The sequence below is a fragment of the Canis aureus genome, chromosome 24 (assembly GCF_053574225.1).
Source record: "Canis aureus isolate CA01 chromosome 24, VMU_Caureus_v.1.0, whole genome shotgun sequence".
NCBI classification, from domain to species: domain Eukaryota; kingdom Metazoa; phylum Chordata; class Mammalia; order Carnivora; family Canidae; genus Canis; species Canis aureus.
The window spans coordinates 36,312,188-36,331,061 of record NC_135634.1 but is presented as its reverse complement, the minus strand read 5'-3'; the positions used below and the strand labels follow the sequence as shown (position 1 = coordinate 36,331,061).

The window sequence follows — 18,874 nt, the reverse complement described above, 5'->3', positions numbered from 1 at the left end:
AACTTTTTGAACATCACTGTAACAAGGCTTTTAACAGAAGATTACTTGGTTTAAATGAAAGAAGAGATCCATCTTCTAAAGATTTGTCTTCTTAATAACTCTCTGAAATGATCTTCTCTAGAGTGGGCCCCCTCTGAGTGATGCAGAATCTGCACTGGATTCAGTTCGATCAGGCCATTCACTTTATACTGTACCTTGTTCATTACTGAAATCAGCTCAGTGAACATATACTCTATGTGGGACTCATTTTTCCTTAGACCCTCTAAAATGCAGAGGATCAGATAGGGCAAAACTGATTAATATTTCTGGAATCTGAGCATAGATCTCCAAATAAAAAACCTCGTGACTGAGTAACTCAATAAAATTGAATTCTGAGTCCTTTTCCTCATCTTTCCACAGTCCTCTTACTCCCAGTTACTGGCAGCTACATGCCTTACAAAGCTTGTATCACGCACAAACAACCCTCTACCATTGGAGCAACGCATAGATATTCGTAAGTAGAGAATCTGTTTTCTCTTCAAGAAATTGTATGTTTAATGATATGCTAGTAATAATTAAATGTATGTTTGATAATGTTCTGAAATTGGTAAGCATAAAAAATATATAGAATCTAGTTTTTTTCCTAGAATTTGGGGCTTTTGAAAGTATAGAGGATCTGATATAATTATTTTTAGATAAAGTCCTAAGTCATCCCATTTGTTAGGAGATTTCTTTCCTTTGGTCCCTACTACCACTATTAACTAAGAAAAATATTGTTAAGAATTTTGAATTCTGTACAAGCATGTTATTTAGCTATCTAGGAGTAGATTCACAGTTGCCATATTCCAGGGTCTTCATTGTGACAGGTATAAAATCCTGAATTAAAAAGCCTACCAGTCATAAATTCAAAGTCCCATTTCTCAGTTGCATTAAGAATTAAGAGAATATAACAGAAACAAGAATTATGGAGACTTAGGAGAAATGGTTATGTTTTCTTTTTTTCTTTTGTATCTCCAGTTACAACTCTTCTTAAAGCTACATTACGACTTGCACTTTCTTACTGTTAGATATATCACCATGTTAGAAAGCAGGGAGAAAAAAAATAATAGAAGAAAACTAAGGCGATCATGGGAAATAAGCTAAATTTACCATTTCCTGGATGTTTAATATATTTAAAGATGTGTGCCCTTCCCTGGCAGAGATTTCCAATTATGTGGATTTTTTTGTTTTGTAGGGAACTATGTGCTCAACTACCTTGCCACTCGGCCAAAATTGGCTACTTTTGTGACACAAGCACTTATTCAGTTATATGCCAGAATCACAAAACTGGGCTGGTTTGACTGTCAGAAGGATGACTATGTCTTCAGAAATGCAATCACAGACGTCACAAGGTTCTTACAGGTACGATGTGTATATGTGATGGAGTAGGAATGTGAGAAGCAACATGTATTTGCTTATATAGTGATCTACTTTTTTTTTTTAATTACACAAAATGGAATTATTTTATACATTCTCTTCTATGTCTTTTTTACCTTTAATGTTCCTTAGCTTTATATGTTTATATGTCAGCACAAACTCCATTTTTTCTAATGCCTATATACTATGCCAGTCTTAAAATACCATAACTTAATTAACTAATGTCTTATAGGTGGACCTTTAGTTTGGTTCTATACTTTGTTAAGTAGACACATCAGTGAATATCCTAAAATAATTACACCTGTCATACGTGGAATAAGTATGTGTTTCTACGGTGAATTCCTAGCCTTAGAATTATACGGTCAAAGGGATATGTGTATTTTTGGCTTTCAAAGATATTTCCAAATTATCTTCAAAAAAGTTGTGTCCTACAACAATTAAAAGAATGCTTGCCTAGTCCTCTGTACCTCCACCCTAGGAACTCAGCTGTTTATTTTTCCAATATTTAATAGGTAAAAAGAATTAGCATTTCAACATTTGAGTTATGAATGAGACAGAACAAATGTTCATGTTAATTTACACTTTTTTTTTTTTCTGTGAACTTCCTATTTACATCTTCTGTAAATCTAGTTTTTGATCTCTTTGTGAATTGTATTACACATCTACTTATTGCTTAACTTAGATGTATTTTGCCAGTTTCTCTTTGTATAATGGGTGTGGTATGATGCCATGAGTATGTTTTAAATACAAAAGGTTTCAGTCTTGATGAAGTCAAAGTTAGCAGCCTTCCCGTGTAGCAGTTAACGTTTTATGTCCTGCAAAGCAACAGCCTTAAACTACCTTATCTGGGCGGTTTTAGTAGCTACACAGGATTCCACCATTTCCAAAGCGTGGCTGCAATTCCGTTGCTGAAACCTAGCTACACGCACCAACCTGTGCCTTACGTTGTTTTTACCAGGATAGTGTTGAATACTGCATCATTGGCGTCACAATTTTATCTCAGCTAACCAATGAAATTAATCAAGTAAGTGCTACAGCCTTCCTCATTGAAGTAAGTGCCATATTTTTTCTTAGTATTGGTGTTTTCTGCTATGTGTGGGATGATCTTTTTTGGCAGTTGTGTGCTTTTGCGGTAAGTGATTAATGCCCTTTGAAACAATAGTTCCATTGGGTTTTCCTCTGTAAGTGCAGCCTACCTCATTCTTAATGTCCTGGTCCTCTTCTGTCTCCAGAACATTTTATCCTCCACCAGCTCTCCTTGCTGGTATTAATGTTCATTGTGAGAGCTGAGAGCAGCTGTCCTAAGTCAAAACCTTAATGAATTACTGCTTTGCTAATCAAAGAGAATGCATCCAAAAAAGGGATCACAGAACTAGAACCAGAACCATTTGTGTGCCACTTCTGCTAAATACATTAGTATGTGTTTATAATCCTTTAAAACTCAATTCCTATATGCTATTATTAAAGACTTTTCTGGTGATCATTTTAGAATGCATAAAGCATTCTTCTTAATACCAAATAATTTTTTGAGTAGTCCTTGATGTCACAGGTTACTACAGAGGAAACACCAGTGGCTTTCTTTCGCTCTGGCTTTTTTTTTTTTTTTTTTTAGTCATTTACTTTTGTATCCAGCTAAAATTTCGTAATTATTGAACAGGCCCCTATTAATATTAGTTGTGACATCTCACCCTTCAGTCGCAAGCTGTGAATTACATTGGCATCACTGTTGCTATTGCGCATATTTATGCAGATCTGTATATTAACCCTGAGAAATTTTAACTATGAAGCAGTACTATTTTAAATGCATCAACCTCTGGCCATTTAAACTCTCTGTCACATGCGATCCCCACTATGGTCAGTAATATCAAAATAATAATAGCTTGTACTTCTGAGTTGCTGATGTGTGGCAGGTGCTGTTCTAAGAAATTTACTGATAGCAGCTAATTTTATTCTCACAATAATCCAGGTTCCATCACCATCCCATTTTCTAGAGAAGGAACCTGAGGCACATAAAGGTCAATAATTTGCCTAAGGTATCACAGGTAGCAAGCAAGCATATCAGAATTTAAAGCCATATAGTCTTAGTACGGAGCCTGTACTCTTAACTAATTTACTATTGAACCATGTTACCTTTGTAATAGGAGAGTGTGCATGCTGTTAATGTTCTCCTCTTTGAAGCTTGTACCCCCCCCAAAATACACCAGTCTTGATATTTTGAACTCCAAAATTTTATTTGTCTTTCTTAATAAAACAATAGAAATATGTGTAATATATTTAATGTGTGTAGTTATTCTCTGTATTATGATCAGTGTAAATGATTATATATGGAATATGGTATATAATCTGGCAATGCCATATTATCCAAGACATTTATGGTAACACAGTGACACTGAAGCTAGAATTGGGAGGTATTTTGAACCTCTGCCAAACTTAGTTTTCTTTTAATTTTTTTTTTTGGTCGTCAGATTTGAATCAGAAAGCTTATTTCTGTTTGAACTTCGAAATAAAATCAAGGGGAGGGGTGCCTGGCTGGCTCAGTCAGAAGATCACCTGACTCTTGATCTCAGGGTCGTGAGTTTGAACCCCACGTTGGGTGTAGAGATTACTTAAATAAAGCCTTTAAAAAGAAAATCAAGGAGAGTCTATAACCTGATTGTCAGAAATCTTGCTGTATTCTTTAATGTGCCAACGGCAAATGAACCCCTTCTCAGATAAATTGATTGGTATATAGAAGAGATTTAAGCTTTTAGTAGGTGGTTGGTCTAAAAAACCCCCTGGTTATGGTTTGGTGCCTCCCTTTGGCCCAGGGCGCGATTCTGGAGTCCCGGGATCGAGTCCTGCATCAGGCTCCCGGTATGGAGCCTGCTTCCTCCTCCTGTGTCTCTGCCTCTCTCTCTCTGTCTGTGTCTATCATAAATAAATAAATAAATATTTAAAAAAATAAAAATAAAAATTCCCTGGTAACCTTGAAACCCCTTTATATTCCACTTACCGAAGTGCCTGTATGTCAGGAACAGAGGGCATACTAAAGAAGTAAAAGAGCCTTTAACCACAAAAAACCTTAAAGTTTGGCTGAGAAGAGGGGAACAGAGGAAAAAGTGAGAGACCAATGCAGCCCTTCAATTAAGTGCTCACTTCTGGGGTAGAGACTATGTGTTGAAATAGGTTAGAGAAGGCAGAGGGTATTATGGACTATTGTCAGCATAAGTTCATGACTGTCGGTTAATGGCTGCTTTGGAAATGCTGTGGTAACTTTAGCCCTGGGTAGATTGTTTACCAAACCCAGTGCCACTGTCTATTTCTGAGACAACCCACAGTATAACATGTTAGTAATTATTAGCACTATCTGCCAGCAATTGGTTAAATTTTACCTCCCTAAGTGCAGAGGAAGTGAAAACTTGGCAGTAGAGATGCTTACCTCTTTTTCCATCTTCTGTCTGTAAGCTAGAGACATATCCTGGCTAGCTGTTAGCAGCTTATTATCCTTTGCATCCTCTCATTATACATCAGTTAACAGTGGTTTAAACATTAAAAATGTATTTTGTATGTAAGTTGATTTTATTAGAAATCCCACTTTATTTGAAGTCTACATGAAATATTTTTCTTTGCAATTAATTCTAAAACTTGGATTGGCTTATCTTTCTGCACAGGCCGACACCACCCATCCTTTAACCAAGCACAGAAAAATAGCCTCTTCTTTCCGAGATTCATCGTTATTTGATATCTTTACACTTTCCTGCAATTTACTAAAACAGGTGAGATTATAGGTTGGGCCCTGCTTCCCAGTCCCCTTTGAAAGGATGAGAATGTGTGAGGACCTGTTAAAGATCAGCTCTAAGCTGACCTCTCAAGAGTTGGTACAGCTCTCACCGTCTTTCACGAAACACTTGTCTCCAGGATGTGGAAGAAAGTGCCACACTGACCACAAACATTAGAGAGGGGATTGGAATCACCTTATTTCAGAACTGTTCCCCTAAGCAAAGTGCAGTAAGTGAACACGTATCCCAAAGAATCTAGTTTACCACAAAGTTTGGGATTTTGTTGTTTGCTTTTTTATACCCACATAAAATCTTCCTGCATGGAGGAAAGGCATGTTAGCTTTATGGTGTTTGGATTCTCAGAGCTCTAAAAGCAGGTTCAGACTGCATTGTTAGCATACTGAAACGGCTGGCTCCCCTGCCTCCTGCTGAGTTACAGGCAGCACATAAACAAGCAACATCTGTAAGGAAAAGTAGGTTTTGAATTTTTAACATCCATCTAGATTTCATAACCCGAAGGGGCAGACAGTTACCACATAAGGAAATTACCTGTTTTAAAACAGAAAATGGGTGCTGAGGTCCATTTATGGATGAGTTTAACTAGAAAGGAAATGCTCACCTATGTGTCGTGCACATTGATAGCAATCTGTAGGGTCCCTTGTCCCCATAGAAAGCTAAATGAGGTTAGCTTCTGGTTGTCTCTTCATTTTGGGTTGTCTGTTTGGTTTGGTTTGTTGTGGGGTTTATTCTTAGTCTCATTTTCCATTATGCTTCGAGTTTTAGAAGCAAGTTTGGATTCTTTGTGTCGTCCCAGTTAATGATGTTCATTTTTTTCCTCAATTGCGTAGTTCTACCTCAGAACTCCCACAGTCCTCGAGTTGGGCAAGCTGCCTGGCAAAAAACTATTGAACCCTCTAAGGTGGGGAAGCTTTTGATAAAACTGTAGATTGACTCCTCCTGGCCGATACCATCAAAAATAATTAGCCAACTAGTCACTGAAGTCAAAGGCCCCATCTAGAACTAACTAGGATCTCATAGCGAATGGAGTACCCACCCATCCCATATTGCTTCAGAATCCCATGTGTCCACTATGTGTACAACATGTAAAGAATACATGTCAAAAGGAAGATTTCTTTAAATACCAATTTTATGTTTTTACAGTAAATAAGAAGCTAGGATTTTCATAGTGACGTTAAGGTGACACAAGTGCAGCATCTTTTGCAGGGGAAACATCATTTTGTTGAGTTGAAATACTGTCCTCCTTTTCTGGCTTAACAGCCTTCTCAGGAGTCTGGCAGCCAGTTGGAAGAGAGGAGTGATTGTTTGGGCCTCATTATGTGGTAATTTTTACAGGCTTCAGGAAAGAATCTAAACTTGAATGATGAAAGTCAGCATGGCTTGCTCATGCAACTGCTCAAACTCACTCATAACTGCCTAAACTTTGATTTCATCGGCACTTCTACTGATGAGTCCTCAGATGACCTGTGCACAGTACAGATTCCCACCAGCTGGAGATCAGGTAATAGCACTGTGCCACCTAGAATAAACTGCTGCCCAGCCCTACATAACGTCTGCAAGACAATCTGAAGAACCCCTGACAGTCCCTTGCTGGCTTTTAGAGGAAACTTAGAAGGTCAGCATCTGTCTTGAAAAAGGGAGATAGAGAGTGTTGGATGAATCTTACAGATCCCTCAGCTTGGGAGAACTTTGAATTACTGGGTTACTCACAGATGTGAGTTTGACCTTCTCACATTCATCACCTATAGACTTCTGTGATCTTACTCATTTCAGGTCACTTCTAGATTTAAACATAAAATCGGAGAAAAGAACTTGTTTTTGTGTTCTTCAGGATCAAACTTCTTCCTTTAAACACATTCCTGATTGTCTTAAGTTCTCTGAGAATCATAAGAATGAATCTGCTCCTTAGAGGAGCTAAAACCTAGTACTTTAAAAAATGAGAAAACAGGAAAAACAAAGAGCCCCTTTTAGCTTATCAGTTTGAAAGGAAATAAACACTGAGAAAAGCAGAGGATGTGCCCCCTAATACATAGTGCTGTAAGTATGCCGCTAGCAATGAGCAGACGCACTCAGTAATGACTCCTTTGTCTCTTTTCAGCATTCTTAGATTCTTCAACTCTGCAGCTGTTTTTTGACCTGTATCATTCCATCCCTCCTTCATTTTCACCTCTGGTGAGTCAGGCCCACAGTTTACAAAGCTAACCTACTACTAGAAAGTAGCAATGGTGAATGAGCCTTACGCTCCTTCATTTTGTTGTACCAAATCACACAAGTAAAGCATGTGATACTAGGAATACTAGGGTTAGTTATCTAGCCTTTTGTGGTAAAGCTCGTGGCCTAAAAATTCTTGCAGTAAAGTCTTAATTCTCTTTAAATTTTTCCCGCTAAAGACAAATTGCTGCAGATGTCAAGGCTCTTTTGGTCTCATCTTGAATCTGACTTTATACTGTACTGTTTGAGAACAGCCACAGGCTACAGTAGAGGAGGTTCAGCTTGTATTATCTAATTAAAAATTATCCTGCCCACAATTTTTGAATATCCTTCAGGCATGTATTACATGAGTGCTAACTGGAAACTGTAAGGGGAAGGCACATTTGTATACTATCCTGTATAACATTCGAGAGCTCTTAGAATGATGCATTTCTCCTTTAAAACAGTAATTACCATCCTCAAATCTCAGAGTTCATCCAGGTCCTGAAAGACACCGGCCTAGTATTTCAGATTGGTATAAAATGCTACTGTACGAAACACAAACAAAACAGTAAAGTAATGGGTGTTTTGCTTAGTACTGTTTTCCTGGTTATTATGGTACTTTTCCAAATGTAGACCTTAGCACTAGTAGAAACATGAATTCAATATTGTTTGTATCATTAGGTTTACTTCAGGAAAAGGTAGCTCACTCAAGAGAGGTAGTTTGTGAAAGGCCAATTGGTAAAGATGTGGGCAACACTAAGGGAATCCGACAAGGAGTGGTGAGGTGAGGTACACCCTCTAGGGGGTTGCAGTAGTGGGGAGCCCTAGTGGGCAAGAAGAGGAAACGATGAAAAGAGCTGAAGCTGTGATTTGGTGACAGCTGGGAGGGGACACTGCCAGTCATGGCCCAGCCAGGGGTCCAGAAGGGATGCCTCTTTTCTTCCTGCCTTTAATCTCTCCCCAGTACTTTGCAGTGATTGAAGCCTACTAGAGGCAAGAGGGCAGCAGAGCTCTGGCCACTTACTGGTGGGCAGAAGTCAGCCTCCCAGGGAACAGAGCAATCTGGAGAATGATAGAAGATAGATCTGGAGGGGCAAACAATATTAATATCTAACACAGTGGGGAAAGGGTAAAATGTTTTCAGTGTAAAGCCTATTCTTTTTCAGGACACAGATCTAATTCGGTTATTTCATTATGGCAAAACCTGATTAGCCAAAAGTCTTAATGAAGCAGGGAAAACTAAAACTTAAACTATGAACTGTATGGTATTTTCAAGCCTTAAATATATATATCTTAAGAACCAAAGAAGCCATTGGGTGGTCAAAGAATAATACTTAATTTCCAGACTATGAATTTAGTTAGCATGGTAACTTGTATCTAATTATCTTTTTCTTTTCTTTCAATAAAGCTTTTTCAAGTATTGTTAGCTGTACCTTCCCTAATCTTTCTATATCATTATAATGGTAGCAGAGGTTGAAAGGATAGAGTTAGTGGCATATGTAAAGAAGAATATTATAGGAGGGGAGGGGGATAGTCTGGAGTAGCCATATCATCTTTTAATTAGTTGTGTTTGGGTTGTGCCTGCTTTTTAGGTATTATCCTGCTTAGTACAGATTGCCTCAGTCAGAAGATCCCTGTTTAACAATGCAGAGAGGGCCAAGTTTCTCTCACATCTTGTTGATGGTGTTAAACGAATACTGGAAAACCCACAGGTAAGAGTTTTGAGAATTTATTTTTATTTGAATACATATATAAATAATGTATGTTGTGCATGTGTATGTATGTGATTAGTATATGCCTTTCTGTTGGGTCAGAAGGAGATCCACCTAAAGGCCACACTTAACAGAAATCCTAGAGAGTCATTCTTCAGATTTAAGTGAATCTGTATCTGTAGACAGATTCTTGAGAGTGTTTACCCAAATGGGGAGTTTGTATCCTCTAGCATCAGAAATGCAGGAGTTGGGGGAAAGTATACTTTGACACGAGAAAATAAGGAGAAACCTAGTCATTTTTCTCCCAAGAAATTAAGAATCTAGAGTTTGGGTTTTGTTTTTGTTTCCTTTTTTTAATGTACATTATTTACCAAAGTGTATAGGGCTGCTTTTAGGTAAGAAGGGAGATATTCCCATTCCAGTATTCATTCCATAATTTGATTGCCCTTTTTGTGTTTTTCAGTCCCAAAGTTTCCGCCAACGCCTAGTTCTTTTAAAGTACTACTTCTCTACACTAGGAAATACCATATAAGCATTTCATTTTTAAATATACTCAGTTCTGTCCCTCTTGGTAATAATTCTTTTTTTAAATTGAAGTTCATTGACTCAGAATGTACATTAGTTTCAGATGTACAACGTAGTGAAACGATTCTCTATGTTATGCCATGCTTACAAGTGTAGCTCCCATCTGTCACCACAGAATCCTTTTACAGTATCATTGACTATATTCCCTGTGCTGTGCCTCATCCCCGTGACTTCTTCACTGCATAAGTGGGAAGCCTGTGTTTCCCACTCCCCTTCGTCCATTTTTGACCATGTCCCCAGTGCCTCCCCTCTAGCTACCCTCAGTTTGTTCTCTTTATTTATGGATCTGTCTCAGCTTTTTTTGTTTGTTTGTTCTTTTGTTTCATTTTTTAGATTCCACATATAAGTCCTATGGTATTTGTATTTCTTTAACTGACTTAGTTCACTTAGTATAATACCCCATAGGTCCATCCACTTAATCACAAGTGGCAAGATCTTGGTCTTTTTTATGGTTGAATAATATTACATTGTATGTATATGCATGTATGTAGGTATACACACACACACATACCACTTATTCTTTATTCATTTGTCTATAGTGGACACTTAGGTTGCTTCCATAGCTTGATTATTGTAAATAATGCCACAGGACACAGAGGGTTGCATATATCTTTTCAAATTACTGTTTTTGTTTTCTTTGGGTAGATAACCAATAGTGGAATTACTGGATCATACAGTATTTCTATTTTTAATTTTATGAGGAACCTCCATACTGTCTGCCACGATGACTACACCAGTTTGCATTCGCACCAGCAGTGCACTTGTTCTTTCTTGTCTTTTGGGTCACGTTTTTAGGTTTTTTTGTTTTGGGTTTTTGTTTTTGTTGTTGTTTTGCTTTGTTTTTTATGCCCCTATGTGGGCTCCCTGTTCAGCAAGGAGTCTGCTTCCCTCCCTCTGCCCCTCCTTGTGCTCATGTGTGTGCACATATACGCTCTCTCTCTTTCTCTCTCTCAAATAAATAAATAAAATCTTTTTAAAAAGAGGGATGCCTGGGTGGCTCAGCAGCTAAGCGCCTGCCTTCAGCCCAGGGCATGATCCTGGAGTTCCAGGATCGAGTCCCACATCGGGCTCTCTGCATGGAGCCTGCTTCTCTCTCTGCCTTTGTCTCTGCCTCTCTCTCTGTGTGTATCTCATGAATAAATAAATAAAATCTTTAAAGAAAAAGAGACGCCTGCATGCCTCAGTGGTGGAGTGTCTGCCTTTGGCTCAAGGCATGATCCCGGGATTCCAGGATCAAGTCCCACATCAGACTTCCTGCATGGGGATCCCTGGGTGGCACAGCGGTTTGGCGCCTGCCTTTGGCCCAGGGCGCAATCCTGGAGACCTGGGATCAAATCCCACGTCGGGCTCCTGGTGCATGGAGCCTGCTTCTCCCTCTGCCTGTGTCTCTGCCTCTCTCTGTCTCTCCCTGTGTGACTATCATAAATAAATAAAAATTTAAAAAAAAAAAAGAAGAAGAAGAAAAATAAGACTTCCTGCATGGAGCCTGCTTCTCCCTCTGCCTGTGTCTACCTCTCTTGTTCTCTGTGTCTCTCGTGAATAAATAAGTAAATAAAATCTTTTAAAAAAGAGAGAGTACATGCTCTAAAAAAGTAAATAATTTTTTTAAAAAAGTAATATGCTTTAGTGACTGAGCCAGACAGGTGCCGCAGTATTTCTGTCTTTTTAATAACTAGCTGTTCTGACAAGTTGTAAGGGGATATCTCATTGTGATTTTGATGATTAGTGATATTAAGCATATTTTCATGGGTCTGTTGGCCATCTGTATGTCCTCTATGGGAAAATGTCTCTTCAGATCCTCCCATCATGTTTTAGCCAGATTGTCAAGTTGCATGAGTTCTTTACGTATTTTGGATACTATCCCCTTATCAGATATATCCATTTGCAAATATCTTTTCCCATTCAGTAGGTTATCTTTTCATTTTGTTGATGGTTTCCTTCACTATGCAAAAGCTTTTTATTTTGGTATAGTCCCAATAGTTTATTTTTGCTTTTTGTTTGTCTTGCCTGAGGACACATATCCAAAGAAATGTTGCTGTGGCTGATGTCAAGGAGATGACTGCCTACTTTCTCTTCTAGGAATTTTATGGTTTCAAGTCTCATGTTTAGGTCTTTAGTCCATTTTGAGTTTATTTTTCTGTATGATGTAAGGAAGTGGTCCAGTTCGGCTTTTTGCATGTTGCTGTCCAGTTTTCCCAACACCATTTATTGAAGACTGTTAAAAAAGCATTTATTCATTCAGCAAATATGTAGAGCACCTACTATGTGTTAGGGATATGGTAGTGAACAAAATAAAGTATGCTAATCAAGGAAGACCAACGTAAGAAGACAGTTAAATACGTTGGTATAATATGCAAACAAATCCAAAGTGTTTGATTATAAAGTAAATATATAAACATACTAGTATAAGATCTTTAAAACTTATTATAGCAATGATAATATAATGTAAATAAATTAAGTATTTGTGTAACTTTGCCACTGAATATAGTCTTATTTACTGATAAATTTGACAGATGTAGAAATGAAAATTTCATGATCTTTGATCAGTGGGAAGCAGACAGACCAGTCACATCCTCAGTTGTGCCTCTTTTCTATTATTAATCAGCTTTACAACTTTAGGCAAGTAATGTGATCCCTCTGGGCTTCCATTTCAGACTTTAAATTGAGGCTCCTAATTTCATCTCACAGGATGATTGATAAGAACAGATGAGATAATAGATGTGACCATCCCTTTTAAAAGTTACATCTTTAAAAATTGTTTTTAAACCATTCTATAGATGTATCTTTCTAAGTGAGGGCATGTAGCTCAGATTAAATGATTGTCCCCTCGTGCCATCCCAAATGTCATTCTGGAAGTATAGTGCATCACATTTTACATTTTATTTTCCTCCTGTGCTGTCACCAGAGTTTATCAGACCCAAACAATTACCATGAGTTTTGCAGACTACTGGCCCGATTGAAGAGTAACTATCAACTGGGAGAATTAGTAAAGGTGGAAAACTATCCTGAGGTCATCCGATTGATAGCTAACTTCACAGTGACCAGCCTACAGGTTTGTCTTTGATTGTTTGTCTCTCTTTACTACACATTGGAACCTCTTCTCTTGCTCATTGGTTTTAAACTTATAAGAATACAGGCATACCTCATTTTATTGCACTTCACAGATGATACTATGTTTTTTACAAGTTGAACGTTTATGGCAACCCTGCATTGAGCAAGTATGTCGGTGCCATTTTTCCAACAGCACTTAATGTCTCTGTGTCACATTTTGGTAATTCTCATAATATTTCAGACTTTCTCCTGTTTGTTATAGTGATCTGTGACCAGTGATTACAACTGCCTGAAAGTTCAGATGATGGTTAGCATTTTTAGCAATAAGATATTTTTTAGTTAAGGTTATGTACATTTTTTTTAGACATAATGCTGTTGCACACTTACTAGATTGTAGTGTAAAACATAACTTTCTTATATGTGCTGGAAAACCAAAAAGTTCATTTGACTTGCTTTATAGCAGTGGTGTGGAATCAAACCCATAGTGGTATCTCCAAGATGTGCCTGTATTCCCTTTTCTTCCCCCAGGCAAAAATGAATATAAATTTAGGGCAACCCTGCAGAGTAGTTACTGCAGCCTGCTTGTTTGCCTAACAAAAGTGCAAGGAGTTTGGTTAGAGCAGCATGTGGGAGCTGCAAGGATAATATTTACATTATCACTCTAAAAAGGGAAGACTAGAACAGAGAGCCAGACAGAAGAATAAAGAGAAAGCTAGTGGCCTCTTTCATAGTCATGTAATATAGGACAGTGGTTCTCAAATTTTATGGCTTGCATCAAAATCATCTGAGGAGTTTGATGAAAAATACAGGTGCTGTGTTTTACCCCCATAATTTCTTGCTTCGGTAGGTCCAGGTGGATACTTGGTGTCTCTGTGTCTAACAGGTTCTCCGGGTGATTCTCATGGATACTAATGTTTGAGAACCACTTACACAAGACTTTCCTTGTGGGAAGGCTTACACAACCAGCGTAGAACAGCTCTTTTTATTAGATTGTTAATCTCTGAAATACTAATAAGCACATTACATGAGTTGTCATGCACAGAACAAAGCCCATAAACATTTATCCCTTTTTTTTTTCTTAAGTCAAGTAGAATGGGACTAATGTGTACAAAAAAATGAGAATATGCCTCCTACTCTTTTGATTTTCCTTAGCACTGGGAATTTGCCCCAAATAGTGTGCACTATCTCCTGAGCCTATGGCAGCGGCTGGCAGCCTCTGTGCCATACGTGAAAGCCACAGAGCCCCACATGCTGGAAACTTATACTCCTGAGGTCACCAAAGCCTATATCACGTCCCGTTTGGAATCTGTGCACATCATCCTGAGGTAAGGAAAATGAGACAGCCGCATGGTGTCAGACTTGACAGAGGTCAGACACCCAGTTGTCAAGAGCGCACTTGACTTGGGCCTCCTTGGAGCTGACTCCATATTAACGGCCATTTCCTCATGTCAGCCAAATAGCAGGTGGAGCATAAAATCTGAGAACAGGCTTTCTCTGCAGCATCCTGATTCATAGCCCCCTTTTTTGCCCTCCTTAGCGATCTCTTTGAATACAAGGTATATAACAATGTTCTCTTTGTCCTTGGAGATGATTTCTTTTAAACGTGGCAGGAACATTTATAAGCTATAGATGATAAGAATTATCTATAAGTTATAGGTGCTCTAATTTCTTGAAGAAATTGGTGGATAAATAAGATGACACAATCCAGAGCTTACTAGAAGAGGGAAGAATCCTAGGCAGCTGATTATCAATTTCATGGTTTCTGTCTACCTTGACTGTTAACTGGACCTGAAATCTCTACCCAAAGAAATGTTAGACCTTTTCAGAAATGACCTATATAAATGAAGTTACTCTTTGTTTAGGGACCTTTCTTGTATATTTTTTCTGTTGGTTGTTTTTCAGGGGAATTTACTTGGACTCTGAAGGTCTGGGTTTTTTTTAAAAAATCAGGTCTTAATTGGCTCAGAGTCAAGTGCATTTAATTGTCATAAGAGTTATAGGCTCAACTACTAATGACTTGAATCATTTCAAAATCCAAGTATTTGTGAAGACCACTGGAAAGCATTGTTCTATCAGCTACATAGTTTGTTTCTGAGGATTCAGCTGGTTTCAGTGAGGCATTGTTGAGGAGTGATTACAGGTGTGGGCTCTGGGCCCAGAGAACCAATTAATAACCATGTGCTCTTGGGCAAGGTTATTAGAAGGATTAAATTACTGTGTCCTGGCCCAGTGTATGGACCATGGTACACACACAACTGTGACTCTTGTTGTATGGTAGTGGAGCTATAGCTGTTGGATTGTCATACTGTGATGTAGCAATAGACCAAGAGCTCAAGAGTATGACACAATTTTTAAGTCTAGGAGCCTAGAGAGAAGCTAGGACCTGGTATAGATAGACCCATAGTGCCTCATCTGCGAGTCTAACATCCAAGATGTGAAAACTAAATTTTCTCATAAGTTTGGAATCAAAACTCATTCGGTGGCAAAATTTGTCATGCGCTGATAAGAAACCATTTATAGTTTTTTTAAAAACTGCTTTGTAAAAAAAAAAAAAAAACTGCTTTGTATAACTATCCATGATGGTTCTACATTTTGCCACAGGAATATTTTATTTGATACACCAGAGTCCATTGAGGGTTCGTATCACATGGTAGAAGCATCATATTGACCCTTTAAAATCTGAAGATCTCTGAATTCCAAAACCTATCTAGCCACAGTGGCCTCACCACAGGGACAGGATATATGTAGTCCCAAAGGTTATTAGAGTCAACAACAAGGAAGAGACTAAAAACCAAGAGCATGGGGGGAAGCATAGGACTGAGAGGGTGGAGGCAGACGAATGTTACAGGAGCAGGAGTCCAGATCAGAAGGCTGGACACCAACACAATATATTTAAAGAAGACAGACGTTAGGGTGAAGACACCTGTCTTCCCACTTTTTGTATTTTTTTCTTGGTAAATGATACTGTTGGGATATGGGCCTCTGTCATTGGCAGTGGTGGCTAAATGCAGAAGAGTGAGAGCTGTTGTGGTGGGGTAATCAATGGCATATTTGAAGAAAGCCGCCTTCCTTCTTCTTCCCTTGGGAATAGGGATGGCCTGGAAGACCCTCTGGAGGATACAGGCCTGGTGCAACAGCAGCTGGACCAGCTGTCTACCATTGGGCGTTGTGAGTACGAGAAGACATGCGCACTTCTTGTGCAGTTGTTTGACCAGTCTGCCCAGTCCTATCAGGAGCTGCTGCAGAGTGCTAGCGCGAGCCCAATGGATATCGCAGTGCAGGAAGGTGAGTGGATGGGAGCTGTAGCCTGGAACGCGGTGCTCTCAGTACCACTTCACTAATTACCACCTCTCTTCCCTACCTGCCCTCCAAAAGAGCTCTTCCATCATCCATTACCTCCCTCTACACAAAAGAATATTGTGAGTAAATGCCACAGGGCTAGGGAAGAGTAACTGAAATTGTGTCTATATGCATGTATTTAACTTCAAGAAAGTACTGAACTCTAAAAATAATGACTTTGTCTGATAGGGGACCATTGGTTATCTGATGAATTTTCCCCTTGACATCACCCTTACCAAAGTTAGGGTAATAGCAATACTCGGTAAGAAAAGTTAGACATTATGGCTTTGCCATAGTGTTCTAAAGATTACAGAAGCTCATAGTAAGAAACGCACCTCACCATAAGGAAGCTTCTTCAATGAAATGACCACTATAGGGGACACTAATAGATCTCCTTCCTGTTGCAGGAAGACTGACGTGGCTGGTTTACATCATTGGCGCAGTGATCGGTGGCCGAGTATCTTTTGCCAGCACTGATGAGCAAGATGCTATGGATGGCGAGCTTGTCTGTCGGTAAGTGCTCTCATAGACTTTCCATTTCACTGGTGTGACTGCCACCCCTCTTTTTGGGTCCTAACACCACGAGAACTTTTGCATGCTTCTGTTAATGCTTTCCTCCCTGCTTATAGAGTATAATCTCATGAAGCTGATTGCCCATGAAAATGAAGGACTGTTACAGGTCTAACTTTTAGAAGTATAGCAAAAATTCTACCTATAGTCTATACTGAGAAAACATTTGCAGTAATTCAGCAAAGAAATGATGGATACAAAATTAGGAAAACCAGAGTAGAGAGTAGCTTTTATCTTTAAGGACAGTATCTCAGAGTTAATGAAATGTGGATTGCTTTTGCCTTAGCAGAGTAAGACTGATAGGAAAATACAGTTCTTCAAATATCACCAAATATGGAATTAGAGTTTCTACAGCCTTTCAAATCTCTTGACATACACTTTTCCACCTAGAGGATTTCAAGTTATTTTGTATCTGTGTGATTCTCATCCATCTTTCTAAAAACCTACAATGAACATTTAACAATTTCTAAAAATTAACCTAACAGAAATAAAAAGGCAGGATTTTGGGAGTGCCTGGGTGGCTCAGTCAATTAGGTATCTGTCTTTGGCTCAGGTTGTGATCTTGGGGTCCTAGGATAGAGCCCTCCATCGGGCTCCCCTCTGTGGGGAGTCTGCTTGTCTCTCTCCTCTTCTCCCCTCCCCCTACACTTATGTACATTCTTTCTCTCTCTCTCTCTCTCTCTCTCTTTCTCTCTCATCTTTTTAAAATTTAAATAAGAAGGCAGGATTTTTTAATACTCTACTGCAGAGGTTCTCAAACCTTTTCCTCAAGACTATTCACCCCTTAAAAAGTATCGAAGATCTTAAAGAGCTTCCATTTATTATATTAAAAACTAAAACTGGGGTGCCTAGTTGGCTCAGTTGGTAAAGGATGGGACTCTTGATCTCAGGGTTGTGAGTTCGAGCCCCATGTTGGACAGTGAGATGACTAAAAAATAAAAAGTAAAACTGAGAAAGTTTAAAATTTTCACTTAAAAATAATAAGCCCATTACATGTCAGCATAAATAATGCTTAAGTGTTATTCAAAAAAAATTAGAGGCACCTGGTTGACTTATTCAGTTAACCATCTGCTTTTGGCTCAGATCATGATCCCAGAGTCCTGGGATTAAGCTCCCAAGTCAGGCTCTCCCTTCAGGGGAGGAGTCTGCTCCTTCCTCTGCCCTTCACCCTGTTTGTGCTCATTCTCTCTCTCTCTCTCTCTCTCTCTCTCTCTCTCTCAAATAAATAAGTTAGTAAAATCTTTTTTAAAAAATTTTAATGAGGAAAGTGGCTTTGTTTTAACGTCTAGCCCAGAAGTCAGCTAGATTCTCCTATCTGCATCTGCATCCAGTCTGTCATGGTGTCACACATCCAGTAGCCCCTGGACAACCCACTGCAGCCTCCTATCAGAATGCAAGTGGAAGGGCAGATCATGTTACAGGATTGTGTGAGAACAGATTTCAACCTTGGGGACCTGCCACCCTGAAGGTTCTGAACTTTCAGATGCTCTCCTTGGAGATAAACATATTTTAACATGATGCCTTCAAATAGATTGATTCCCAGGCATTTCAATCCATAATTCTTTTTCTGAAAATCCTCATTTTTCTATTATCAGATGCCCATCTGCCCTTAGGTACCTTAATCCTGACCAAAGTCTCCATGCCGTGTCACATTGGCATTTTTTGAAGAGTTGAGCCAAGATTTGATAAGGATGAAAGCTAATAAGCTTACTGATGCAGCGGCCTGTGTGATACTTTGTGTGTCTTAATATATATTAAGTTTAGAGAGTGTCTTGGATACTGGTTCTCACACTGTGTGTTACAACATCATGCCTGAGTCTAATTTATTTGTGATATGTCAAAAACAGTCTACCTGTTCTCAGATCATCAGAATGACAAATGACTCACTTGTAATAACATTCACTCAGTATTTATACACTTGTATTACACAATTCCAATATGCTTTTTTGGGGAGGGAGGAAAGGCATGGGGAAAAGGGATGAAGTCACGGGTGACATATCTGTTCTTGGTCTTTGGAACTGTTATCTGCCTGTGGACATTGTCCTTCATGTGTCCGTTCCCTTCATGGCTCTGTGGGAAAAGAGAATGAGCTTAGTCTAGTCTCCCTCATATTATAGATGCGGTACTGGGACTCATAAAACAAATTGCTTCACTTAGTCTCCCAAAAGTTTCAAGGAAAACCATTACCATGGTGCCAGTATTGTTTTATTTTTCCCCCACTATTTTTTTTTTAAGATTTTATTTATTTATTCA

General features: G+C 38.8%; 1 protein-coding gene across 1 annotated transcript in view; it reads left to right on the top strand.

Moving 5' to 3' along the window:
* XPO7 (exportin 7) overlaps window positions 1–18,874 on the top strand; it is a 46,262-nt gene that overhangs the window by 8,651 nt on the left and 18,737 nt on the right. The window contains exons 3-13 of the mRNA XM_077868933.1: window positions 400–493; window positions 1,214–1,380; window positions 2,354–2,446; window positions 5,046–5,150; window positions 6,507–6,672; window positions 7,270–7,343; window positions 8,957–9,076; window positions 12,567–12,713; window positions 13,865–14,037; window positions 15,804–15,997; window positions 16,459–16,564. Coding sequence (XP_077725059.1) covers window positions 400–493; window positions 1,214–1,380; window positions 2,354–2,446; window positions 5,046–5,150; window positions 6,507–6,672; window positions 7,270–7,343; window positions 8,957–9,076; window positions 12,567–12,713; window positions 13,865–14,037; window positions 15,804–15,997; window positions 16,459–16,564 — 1,439 coding nt within the window. The remainder of the gene's footprint in view (window positions 1–399; window positions 494–1,213; window positions 1,381–2,353; window positions 2,447–5,045; window positions 5,151–6,506; window positions 6,673–7,269; window positions 7,344–8,956; window positions 9,077–12,566; window positions 12,714–13,864; window positions 14,038–15,803; window positions 15,998–16,458; window positions 16,565–18,874) is intronic.